This window comes from Oreochromis aureus, linkage group 10, assembly GCF_013358895.1.
Source record: "Oreochromis aureus strain Israel breed Guangdong linkage group 10, ZZ_aureus, whole genome shotgun sequence".
Lineage (NCBI taxonomy): Eukaryota > Metazoa > Chordata > Actinopteri > Cichliformes > Cichlidae > Oreochromis > Oreochromis aureus.
Window position 1 is genome coordinate 690010 of NC_052951.1, and position 12811 is coordinate 702820.

The 12811-nt window shown below is 41.2% G+C and overlaps 1 protein-coding gene across 1 annotated transcript in view; it reads right to left on the reverse strand.

Annotated features, from left to right (window-relative positions):
* Positions 1 to 7180, reverse strand: part of LOC116316875 (CXADR-like membrane protein) — a 28572-nt gene extending 21392 nt beyond the window's left edge. Inside the window, exons 1-2 of the mRNA XM_039618737.1 lie at positions 7061 to 7180; positions 5953 to 6151 (exon numbers count right to left, since the gene is read on the reverse strand). Of these exons, the coding sequence (XP_039474671.1) occupies positions 5953 to 6151; positions 7061 to 7180 (319 nt within the window). The remainder of the gene's footprint in view (positions 1 to 5952; positions 6152 to 7060) is intronic.
* Positions 7181 to 12811: the final 5631 nt, after the last annotated feature.

A 12811-nucleotide genomic window follows, 5' to 3' on the forward strand; every position in this document is an offset into this window, starting at 1 on the left:
TTATTTCTGGGATGATTTTAGTGGCCTGGACAGGAGGCTCCAAGGAAATATAAATTTATTAATATAACTAGGATAACCTGTAAGAGCTATTTGCACCAATAAAGAATAATCCTCAGACTTTTTAACCTTTTGTGAAACAGTAAAGGTATATGTCCACCATTTAGACTTTGTTAAAGCAATTTAACAGGAGCAAAGCAAGAGCAAAATGAAATAATAAAAACATCACAAAACAATTGTCAAATACTTTAACTATGCTTATCTAACAACCTACTCCGAGCTAATGCTGATTTTGTTCACCCAACAGGAAAGCAGATGGGCATTTAGTGGAAGTATGATGCAAATCAAAATCCTTTTGAATGAACCATCAAACAGCAAAAATAAGCAGATGAAAAGCCAGAAATTCAGAAATCAATTCACAGGTTGGACTCTATCTGCTGGAATCTTCTGAACTGCTCATCTCACAGAAGACAGAAGGGAAGAACCCAAAATCTCTTTTACATCTGCTCACCCTTTTTCCCGCATTTCCCTACTGGACGTCACATTTTGCATTTTGGACAGTCTAGCTGTTGACATTTAAACACCTTATCTGTCTCTTTCTCTCTATCTGACTTACATGATTTAAAACAAAGCTTAAACTTTTACACTTTAAAATCACCTCATTACATTTTCTTTGTTATTTTTAACATAAAGAAATCATTTAAATTTAAACATTTAACCACATATGGATATAATTCACTTCCTGCACACACACACACACACAAACACACACACATGCACACACACACACACACACACACACACACACACACACACAACTCAGACATTAAAGCAATCATGTTCAGTACTTAAGCTATATTTCTCCTTTATATATTGATCAAACCTGTATTTTGATTTATCTTTGATTAACAATAAAAATGCTTTATAATTAGGAAATACAGAAAATCTCTCTTTTAGGACTCTGGGTGGGTATTAAAACCTTTTACTTTCTCTTAGCTGTGATGTAGAGGCAGCCAGAAGGGACCAGGTGTCACGACAAACTCCTCAGCAATGGCCAGACCTCTCTCAGGTATTCCACCATGCTCTCTCCTGGCTTCTTCACTCAAACCAGGCTCTTTAAGGTCAAGGTCAAATTTGTTTATATAGCACATTTCCAGACTTTAACTTTTTGAATTCTGGGAAATCTTGGGTCTCACTTTGAGTTACCAGACCACTTTTTTGCCGCTGGTCCCAAAGACTGCAAAGCTGATTGAACTATCCCTGATGTAGCAAATCCACTTAGCCAAGAAAACGGACACAGGATATCAGTAATAGAGACGATAGACTTTATATGACAACATGAAATACTGAACAACAGAAGAGCACAAATTATAATGGCTTCCGGAAGCTCTTTTCTCTCTAGCAAGAGATGAGTACCTTCCCTCATTTTTTTTTTACTGCAAAGGATCCTGAAAATGCAGTCTTCTAATGAAAATTGACAGGATTCTTTTCACTCAGCATCCTGAGCTAACTGTATATTCTCTTGGTATCATGGTGATTTAGTTACTGTTTAAAAACAGTTTAGTCTGGTATCATATTCTGATATATTTGAGTTTTGTGGTTTGCGCTTATTATGATTTATTCCTTGAGCTTACGTGTTTGTCTCACCTCTTGCCTGCCTGTGGAATCAAACGACTTTGTCTTATATCAGCCACTCTAGTGGCAGAAACTGTTTACGTTCATCTCCCCATTTGTCTTTGGTCTTCATGTTTATGTTTCCTGTTTTATTTTGATAGTCTTGTGTTTTATGTCCAATGTGTTTAGTTTTGTTTCCCCTGTGGCGTCATGTTCATTTGTATCAGCTGTGTTCCCCATGTGTCTCCTCTCTGTGTAGTCAGTGTGAGAGTTTCCTGTTATTCCGTGTCAGGTCGTCTGTTATGTTCATGCCATGTTTCCAAGGTTTCTTGCTTCCAGGTATCCACGTATCCTCACCAGGTTTCATGTTCATGTTCAGGGTTTTTTCATGTTTAATTTTAGTTCACCCAGTTTAGGTTTATTGTTTAGTTTCGTCTAGGTTCGCCTTTCCCACTTGTTTTGAATGTTTCTTATTCAGCCATTAATAAATGGCTTGCTTTCAATTACAATGAAGTTTGTTTCCACACTTTGTTTGTGTCTGCTTTGGGCCCTCTATTCTCCATTCCACACAGTCTGCCAGTGAAGACCCTGACAGTACAACCTGACCATGTTGGACCCAGCAGACATTTATTTCGATGACTGTTTTGAATTTAGTGTTCGCGTTATCCAGCTCCACAACTTCTGGCTCTTCTCCACGAGAGAGTAAAAGGAGTCAGTTTGGGCTCAGTTAGCCCAGATTGCTATGACCAACCCAGGTTTTATGGACTGCCTGCCTGTGGATTCAAAGGACTTTGTCTTGGCCATGTTTGGAGAAGCCCCACATTCACTGCCACAGCAGCAGCAACCCAGTGACTCTCCCCAGCCTCCTCACTCCCCTGTGCTGCGTCACCACCGCCATCAGCATTCTGCTCCAGGAGGAGGGGACCTCGGCGTCACAAGGAATTCATTGAGCCGGAGCACCAGGATCTCACGCCGGTGCAAGGGTTTTATTGCTTGCTGGAAATTAATATAATGCCTCCACCCAGTTCATCTGGCTCATCAGCAGCCAGCATGTCTGCCTTCAAGATACACCACAGCACTTCAGAGAGACATGTTGCCTCGGTCCCGCAGACTCCCTCTTCTCAGAGGTCCACGTCTCAGCTTCAAACAGTTATTCCACCTGAATCTATGTCTCCTGTAAGTAGCACTGCCACCCTTTCAAACCCTAGTCTGCCAGCATAAAGACTCTAAATTCTTTCCGTGTCAGTAGCAGGGGTTAAGACTGTGAACTCTTTTATCTGAGGCAAATTCAAGATGCGTTAGCAGTGGAGTTTCAGAGCTGCCTAATGAACTTTCTAGTTTAGTTATTATTAAACCATGTAGTGAATCTGAGGCAGCAAGCAATAAGTCAGTGTGTCATTTTTCTACAGCTGTGTTGGACTTTGTAAAGACTTATTCGGCACCTCAGCATGTTCCTGTCCCCAGGGCGACTGCGGTCCAGCCTTCTTCTACACCTGCTCTAGTTCCCCGGGTAAAGGTGGCTAGGGCCCAGTCATTCCCTGTTCCTGCTCCAAGGGTAGCAGTGAACTATGTTTTGGATGGCTATGCTCTTGTTTTTGTTTTCTTGTTGGTCCGTCTTATACCACCCAATTCCCTGGTGGGAATGTAAGTGGCTGTGGTTCATTTTCCTCATTGTGCACAAAAGTGAGAGGTCTAGAGTTCAGGGTAGCTTTGACTTCTGTTAGTACAGTGCACATTTCTTCAAAGCTGAGTGAAGCTCTTCCTAGTACGTTCTTGAGACAGGTTTTCACCAACTGGACAAGATGATCCCTATATTCACCCCACCAGGCTGTTTGCTCTGCAATGAACTTCCAGATGATGCCCCTTTTTGAGAAAAACTTCAATAACTGCAGGACTTTAATGGTCTTTTATAGCCCTTTTAAGTCTTGGTCTGCTCTCTTAAATTTTCTAGCATTGTCAAAATAGATAACACCTCTCAGAGCAACAAATCTCTTCAATGCCACCAAAAATGTCTTAGTTGACTGATTCCAGACCTGCTCTAAATTGAATGCTTGGGTTGCAGGATGGGTAAATAGGGCAATGTTAGATTTTTTCACAGAACCAGGATTTCCATAGACAGCGCTGCACGAGGAAGACGCAGCAGATCCTCTGTGATCCCAACCAATTTTCGGATCAGCAAAAAAAAGAAAAAAAGACAAAACTTTAACATTTACTTATTAACTTATTTAAGTATTTTTTGCCTATTAAAAACATTTAACTCAAGGCTCATTCCACGCAATTATATAAAAACAAATTAAGGTGCAGTATAGGGCAGTACAGGGCTTTGTATTTACCACTCCGCTGCCTTTGATGTCGTTCAGTCCCATTTAACTCAACTTAAGCTGGTGTTAAATCCAGAGAAATCCAAGTTCATGTTATTCTCAAATGGCAAAGAGTTGTTAGCTACGTCTCCTAAGATTAAAACAATTCAAGGAACTGAAATTGAAATGGTCACATATTACAAGTATCTAGGGATCATTATAGATCAGAATTTGTCATTTAAAACTCACATTCAAAAGCTTGTGTCAAAGTTAAAACTAAAACTAGGTTACTTTTTTAGAAATCAATCCTGTTTCTCCCTCCAAGTGAGAAAACACTTGATTCATGCAACTTTTTTACCTTTATTGGATTATGGTGACCTGCTTTTTATGAATGCACCTGCCCACTACCTAAAGAGGTTGGATACTGTGTACCATTGTGCTTTACGTTTTATTACTGGCTATGGAAATCGTGTACATCATTGTTCTTTGTATGCTGCTGCTAAATGTCCATCTTTGCATATTCGCAGACTCTCCCATTGGTTGATCTTTATCTATAAATCTCTCCTTGAGCTGGTTCCATCTTATTTATGTGTTTATATGTGTAAAAACCACAGCCAATACAGCCTTCGTTCGCACAATATCATACAATTGATTGTCCCAAAAATCAGAACAGAATTGGGGAAAAAGGCTTTTAAATACGCTGCCCCTGCTTCCTGGAATAATCTGCAGAAGGAACTGAAATTATCAGAATTGGTTACCTTGGGAGAGTTTAAGTCTGTCTTAAAGGAACGAGAGAACAGCTCTTTTACTCAGTGTGATTGTTTTTAATGTACTCTTAATTTGATCTGTTATTGTATATTTTACACATGTTGGTATGGGATATTGTATTTGTTTTAAATGTTATATACCTATGTGGTATGTGACTTTTGTTGCCATGATGCCAGGTCTCTCTTGGAAATGAGATTTTAAATCTCAATGAGATTTTTACCTGAATAAATAAAGGACTAATAAAAAATATAATGAGCGGTCAAGGTCAAGTAGCTTTTCGTTGACCTGGAGCTCCACCCATTTGTAGTTGGGCAACAGAAGATGCCTGGGACAGTTCAGCCATAACTTTAAACTTCTCCTGCTCATACATGCCTGGGTACGATCTTGTCACTGAAGTGGACGCGCAACGGGATATCATAGCGTGGCTCAAGCACGTTCATCATAGTTTAAACCCCTTGTTTTGCACAAGGGAATACGGCCTCCCGTCTGCAGCTAAACACCCCAGTGGCTTTTGTAATAGCTTTAGCCCGGTCGGATTGGGGAGCAAAGGGCTGCTTAAATGCCGCAAACTCCTCTGCTCCTCCACTTGGACCGCTAGCGCTGGCCATAACTATCGCTTGACAGACTGACCACACGCACCATACACATACTTTTTTTCCTTCTTTTTCAAATCTTCGGATCACGTGCGTCCCGAACCGTCGAGTGGGATCGGTTCGGATTACGGATCAACCGTGATCCGTTGCACCACTACTGCCCGTCCAGGCAGTTTAGGAGCATCCAGACCCACACTACCAGACGGAGGGATAGATTCTACCCACAAGCCATCAGGCTTTGGAACTGCTGACATTCTGCACACACCATTACACACTCACTATAACTACTAGACTCTACACACTGTCAATTTAACCACTTTAAATCCTCACTGCACAAGATTTTTGCAAAAAATGTAAATACCAAACAACTGTCTTAAATTTTCTTAATTTTTAATGCTTAAGTATTTTGTTATTTTGTTATTATCATTATTATTATTGTTGTTGTTATTTTCTTATTTAATATAACTGCACACTTTAATATGTTCATGTAAAGCTGAGGAGCACGAGCCAAAGAATTTTATTGCGGTTAAATGTGGCTACACTGTTTATCTGTATATGACAATAAAACGATTGTAGAATGACTGCTCTAATTCATAGGTTATGGATTTCATGGCACTTTATGTATCTTCTACCTATATATCTTTAGTTTCTGTGAACCATAAGTGGTGTCTTCTACTTACCTAGCACTGTGAGACTGATGGTACTCCAGTGGTACCGTGGCCCAGTCTTGACTTTGCAGCTGTACTCTCCTGAGTCTGTCAGTGACAAGTCACTGATGAGCAGAGATGCGTCGCCTTTTAAGTACTCTCCAGCAAAAGCTACACGACCACGTTCTCCTTCATCGGGGTCAAAAACTCTTCCAGAAAAGTAGGTAATCACCTGGTAGGAGGAAGTGAAACAGGTGGGTAGTAATGGTAGTGGTTTTGTAACATGTCATGCAAGATAATGCATACATAGAGGAACAACAATGCCCAGTTTATCTACAACAATGAGCAAATATATCAAAGAGAGAGTCAAACTACATGTGCTTATGAATGTTAATATATATGTTATTAATTATTTGAAAAGTAATTATTTAAAAATGGAAGGATGCTGATAAAACATTGCTTCGTTGAGCCTTTGCATGCTACCAATGTCAAGGACCCAATGTTGCCATTTCTTTGCTTGTTTGTTTGATTGCCTGGAGTGGGTTTACACAAAAACTACCATACTGAATTTCATGAAATGTAGTAGACAGGTAGACCATGAGGAGAGGGAGAAATCCTTTTAAATGGTGGGGAGGATGAGGAAGGTTCTGGAAAAATATCAGGTTTTAAGGTGTTTGATTGCAGAATTTGCATCATAGAACAGCGAGTTGTTGGCTATGAACAGATCTTTGAAATGCTCTTTATTTTCTGTCTGTGCATTTAACAAGGCGATGCAAAATACATTAATTGCAACAGCTTTGGATAAATGCTGTTTTCCATTTGCAAAAGGTACGCACTCTTTTGTAGTTTTTTTATGTACTACAAAATCGATAAAATAGTTTTATATAGAAAAACTACTATAACTACAATTTAACTCACACAAGCTTTGTGTGAAACTTTTCATGATGCCTAGAAAACCTGTGCAACTGAAAAAATTCAAAGTAACTTAAATATTAAAATAATAATTAAATAAATATTAATAAAAATAATGTTTTACTAAAATAATAGTTTAAAAATGACTATGGAAGAGAACCGGTAACAGTAGGTTCGTTGTTGTCTATCCAAAATGGGCAGTGAACCTCATGCATAGAGAGACACATACCACTCTCTGCCTGTTAGTTGGCTTGAGGAGCAGCCACTCAATGTCCAGAGTGGGATGATCACCAACCCAGAAGTGATGGTGGCAGGGCAGTGTGGCATTGTCTCCAACAACCCTCTTCATCTCTGTCTGGGCACATGTCATTAGCACACCCAGCAGAACTGTAGAGATACAGGCTTCTTCAAGATCATTGTTCACTGCATCAGATATCAACATAAATATAATAAATAATAAACATTCATGAATCCTAAACAGAAATGTGATTTAAAGATATAGACGATTTAAAGATATAGACATTTAAGATAAGATAAGATAAGATAAGATAAAACTTTATTAATCCCTCGGGTGGGTTCCTCTGGGAAATTCGGTTTCCAAAAGCAGAGCACCGGCAGAAGTTACAGAGCGTGAGCAGAATATTATATATACACACATATATAAATACAGAGACATATATAAATAAAATATACGAAGGGGATAAATAGGAATAAAAATACAAGTGAATTGCACATTTCAAGTATTTAAAAGTGTAACAATTTAGCCAGCTTGCATACTTTTTGTTCTTAGTCCTTATTGTAAAATCTGAATATGAACAGGAGTGTCTATTCAAAGAAAATAAATGCTTTAGCAGTGTAGTTTTTGACTTGTAGTAGATAGGTATTTTAAAACTCATGTCATTCAGAAACTGGTCAAGTTATAATGATTTGTTCAAAACTTATAATTGGCTAGTCAAAGCCTTGGTTTTAATGTGAGATTTTAAGTGAGATCTGAATAACTATTCAGGCAGGTTCATAAACTCCACAAACATGGCCTCTATCAGCAGCTGCTTTGTTCACAAGTTATTCACCAACATTTGCTGACATTTGCCAGCATCTGCCACTTTTACCCATAAAAACCAGAACAAAACCAATAATCCTATTGCTCCAAACAGCCCCACACAAGTCTGAACCAGAGGCCTGCCAATACCATCCGAGAACTCCCCCAAAACTCCAAAAATACCTGGATCTGAGGCAAGTACCTTCACACAATTCACACATTATTTTCCCTTGATTAGAGTGGAGCATGTCAATATATTTTGACATTGGACAAACCAATCAGAAAATGAACTCAAGATATTGTCCAGTAAGACTTGATTTTATATATGATCGCATTTTGAAAAATTTGTGTTGACCCATCCAAACAGAAACAATAGCAGGGTGGGATTTGTCTTTGAATAATTAAGTTTTTGCCCGAATACCTGTGCTTGTGATTGAACACAGTTTTCTTTGTTTCTTTGCCTTAATTTTAAAACTTTTTGGGCAAACAATAAATGATGCAAACAACGATACCAGAAACCAAAATTACAAGTTTAAAAGACTATATTTTACAGGTGGGTTGTGCACTCTTCACAGCAAACTACAAAATGCTGCATCCTGCAGTTGTCTGCAGGTCAAGCTAATTCCTACCGTTTCTACATGGACATCACATTCTTGTGAAGATGGACAATACCACCACGGTGGCTTACATCAATCGTCAGGTGGGGCTGCGTTCACGCCACTTGCACACACTGGCACGCAGACTGACATCTCCTCCCTCTGAGAGCGACACACGTCCCAAGCTCTTAGAATCAGGGAGCGGACCCATGGTCAATTAATCAATCAATCAAGGCTTTATTTGCCACATGCAGGTTGCCCTGCAGTGAAATGGGACCCCCCGACCCCCGACCTTACACACACAACACAGACATTACATGGGGATACAAGTCGGAGATCGGTAGCGTAACAGAAAAAACACTGAAATGTGCACTACAATGGGAAAGCACAAGAGGAAAAAAAGAGACCTCTACTCATGCTGGGCTCCCATGGGAGGACAGCATGAGAACAGGAAACAAAAAAACTCCTCTGCACAAAAAAAGCACATAAATGTCCACAGCACAACATTATGGAACACGTGACAAGCCACGGGGTTGGGTAGGGGGTGAGGAGTAATGCGAAGCGAACACAGCAGCCGCCCTGCCCAACGCTACCATTCCAGCGCAGGTTCAGACCCGCCGTGTTCCCCAGCAGGAGACAAGCATCAAAGGCGTTTGGAAAGGGAGGGGGGATGAGTGTGTGCATATCAGTGTATATGTATGTGTGTGCGTGTCCAGAGTTCAGCTGAGACAGTGTCCTTTGCCCTGCCAGGCTAAGTAAACAGTCTTCCAGCCAACCCAGGTGGCCTTGCATGGGATGGGAGGAACAGTCTAAACACAGTCGTTATCAGGGAGTTTTTGTTCGGCTCCAGCCTTGAGCCCACAGCTGGCGCTGAAGGGATAGCCGAGTTATGATGGTGGTTTTTCTTTTATGCAAACAACTCATGAGAATTTCAAAGTTGTTCTCTAACACTCCGACACCGACACTGGTCTCTCAATATCCCGTTGGAGAGCCGCGAGCTTCTCCATGATGTTATCAAACTTGCGCTCCGTGGTCTTGTCATTCTTGTGCTCAAAGAGCCGATTCTGAGACCTCACGACCGCAGTGAGCTGCTCCAAGATGTGATCCAACTTTCGCTCAGAGGTGTTATCCTGAGTGAACTTCTCCTTGATGTAATCCAATGTACGCTCAGAGGTCTTATTCTGAGTATTCACGGCAGCCGTGAGCTTCTCCAAGATCTTAACCATGCTGCACTCAGTGAGCCCATTCTGAGAAGTCGCACCTTGTCCCATCGTTTCAATCCCAGCAGGCAGCCTTGGTGGGGTTTGAACAGCCGGTTCCACTTTCTTAATTCTCCGATAAGCCAGGGCCAAGCCAGCTCCGATCAGCAAGAACCCTGTTATCATGGTTTCGAATAGGTAGTGGTTTCGCCTTGAGGCGACTTTTGTTGTGATTTGGCGCTATATAAATAAAATTGAAATTGAAATAAAATTGAAATTGAAATTGAAATATGTAGATATCTTCAGCGTCCTCGTTCGACAGTCCTGCCAGGCACACGACCCTCCAGTTAGGCCACCCGTCCATCGTGTATCCGGCAGGGAAAGTACCTCCAGGGCACTCTGGCTCTCTTGAGCCGGGGCTTCTCATTGAGAAGAGCGTGTCAATTGCATTCAGAGACCAGTTGATCAAATCCATAATTCTCTTTTAGGTCTGGCATCGTCCTGGGTCTTTTTGAGATGGGTGCCAGTTCAGAACATCTGTGCAGTAGCGAACTAGTCTCCACCTCGTACGTGTTTTTACAGGCTGGACATCTCCGCTTCAAGCGTAGCCCAAGTAGTACGTGGCACTTGGATAGGTGAGCACTGGCTATTTCTGTTACTGCTTGAGATAAACTTGTCTGGCAATATGGGAGTCTCAATTTCCCATAGTGAGACATTGAAAGGAATGCTAGGAAAGAGAACTTTAGGTTACTTGCGTAACCCCGGTTTTCAGAGTAGCATGAGTGAGATGTCTCACCAGACAGCCATTCTTGCTGGGGTGAAGCAAAAAAGAGGTGCTTATCTTCAATAAGGACTATGTAATAGTGCAAGCAATTTAAGGGTGAGTGGCTCTGCCCGACGTGGTCATTGCAACCACCAGCCAATCCAGTCTTTAAGTGATGACGTATGAACCCTGCTTCCAGGCCCAAAGTACTCTGCGTTTAATAAGGCTGTTGTGGATTTAACTTGTTTTAATGCTTTGTATCTTGTTCTATTTAATCTGAACAAGCCCCTATAAACAGTCAGTGATCACTGTCGGCCTCTCTCGGTTTTTATTACCACTAATCATTTTAAAGCTCAGTTTTAATACCCTTCCGATATAACTACAGCCCAGCCCATGCAGCAGTATATCAATGACTAACCTCGTATTGTGGATGGATTATCTCAGTTGTTCTCCTGACTGAAGTTTGGTCCATTTACAGCATCCTGCCATGTGATTGCATTTGTCCCTAACCATCGGGGACCCTCACGTTAACTTTTATTGAGGGGAAAAAAGTTAGCGTTCATCCTCCAGCTTCACTGCTTATATTATGCTAACATAGCTGTGTAGCTTGTGATCACGTAGCACATCAATATATACCAGCTAGCCAAACTTACATAAGCCTACAAACATCACTGCTGTTTAGTTTTCTGTCTCCATTTATGTCGGAATGGATAGCAGAGCTGTACGTCTTAATTTGTTTCGGAAATCCCTCAGTCAGAGCATGCTATTTTATATTTAGATGGAAGCTAGCAAGCTACCTTGGCTGAATGGCTGAATGACCTCCTCAACGGGGGTGTCCAAATTCATGGGCTGCATCCTTCTGAGGCCGCATTTATAGGCCGATTACGTCACAGCGATGCGACGAAGGCTGTCCAAATTCGTAGACTCCTCCGAATGCAGCAGACAAATGCGTCCTCCTTTTCCCCGAATTTGAAGGATGGGCCGGGTGTATCCTTCGTTGCCCACCATATCCCAGAATTCAGAGCACAGCCCAGCCAATTCCAGTTTCCAGCAATGGCGGCCGCTACTAAGTTTTAATATTACTCTTTTTACTCTTTCTAGGTCACAAAATAACTTTTTAACATATTTTCAGGTGAGAATGTAGCTGTGTAAACTTCAAATATCTGCTCGGTTTATCAAGACATCACATATTTGCAAAAGTGCTCCGACGTTTTCGGAGTCGTCTGTTATCCACCAGCTCGATAGCTAGCCGGGAGCTCGAGGGTCACTAGAGCCGTCGAGAACGGCAAACTCCCGGCGGATCATTTTCAGATCACCGCGGTCTTTTGCTACTCAGGTTAAACATGATTTTTAAGTCACTTAGATAACCTAAAAATGTTATTGTTTGGCTTTTTTCAGCCGCTCGCTTCCTGTCTACCCGACCTTCTGAGGACCCGGCCCACGTAGACCGCAAAGGACGGGTCCTCAGGAGGATGCAGCCTATGAATTTGGACACCCCTAACATGTCTTGAAGTTCTCCAGAGGTGTGGTAATGAACTTATCATGTGATTCAGGTGTGCTGACCCAGGGTGAGGTCTAAAACCTGCAGAACACCGGCCCTCGAGGCCTGGAGTTGGACACCCCTGGTATAAAGGCTGTCAGAGAAGGTCTTCATTTTCAGATGTTTGTGTTTCTTACTGCTGTGATGACAAAGCAGCCTTTTATGCCCCATTCTTTTACACAGCTTCAACATTAGAAACAGGTTGGGAGGGTAGCATATAATAACAAATGTTCCCTTTGTGCAAGTCTCAGGCTATTTCCCCTGATTAAAATGTTTCCACGAAACAAACTGGCCTAAATAAGCCTAATGTAAGGCGATATCATTTCACATTTAGACAATATATCTTATTTAGATGATATATGGTACATAGTACTGCATATCATATATCATATACAACACTGGAAACTCAGGGAACACTGGGGGCTTTTTGCCCTTCCTCTTGTTTTGAAAGGACTTGTGTCCTAAATGCCAAACTTCACCACAAACAACCCCAAAGTATGTAGCTGCAGTTTGGCTCTTAGTCCATATTAACACCAAGGGTGAAAAGGCAAGAACAGACATACAGCTGGTGAGGAAAAAATCAGCATTAACAAATCTAAATGTTCAGCTTGTCCGTGATGTACATTTCTGACACGGGGTGTTTAAAACGAGAGCAAAACTAAACATTAGTTGGGGTTTTGTAATGTACCAGAATTAAAAGGCACTGCGATTTAAAAGTACACAAAGTAAAAATGCTGTCATGCGTCATGGAAGTAATGGGAAAAAAGCCATTCTATGTGACAAAAAAGCCTCTGCACTAAATGAATAGGAACAACACCTGCAAATGAAGAAGTCTTTATTAAT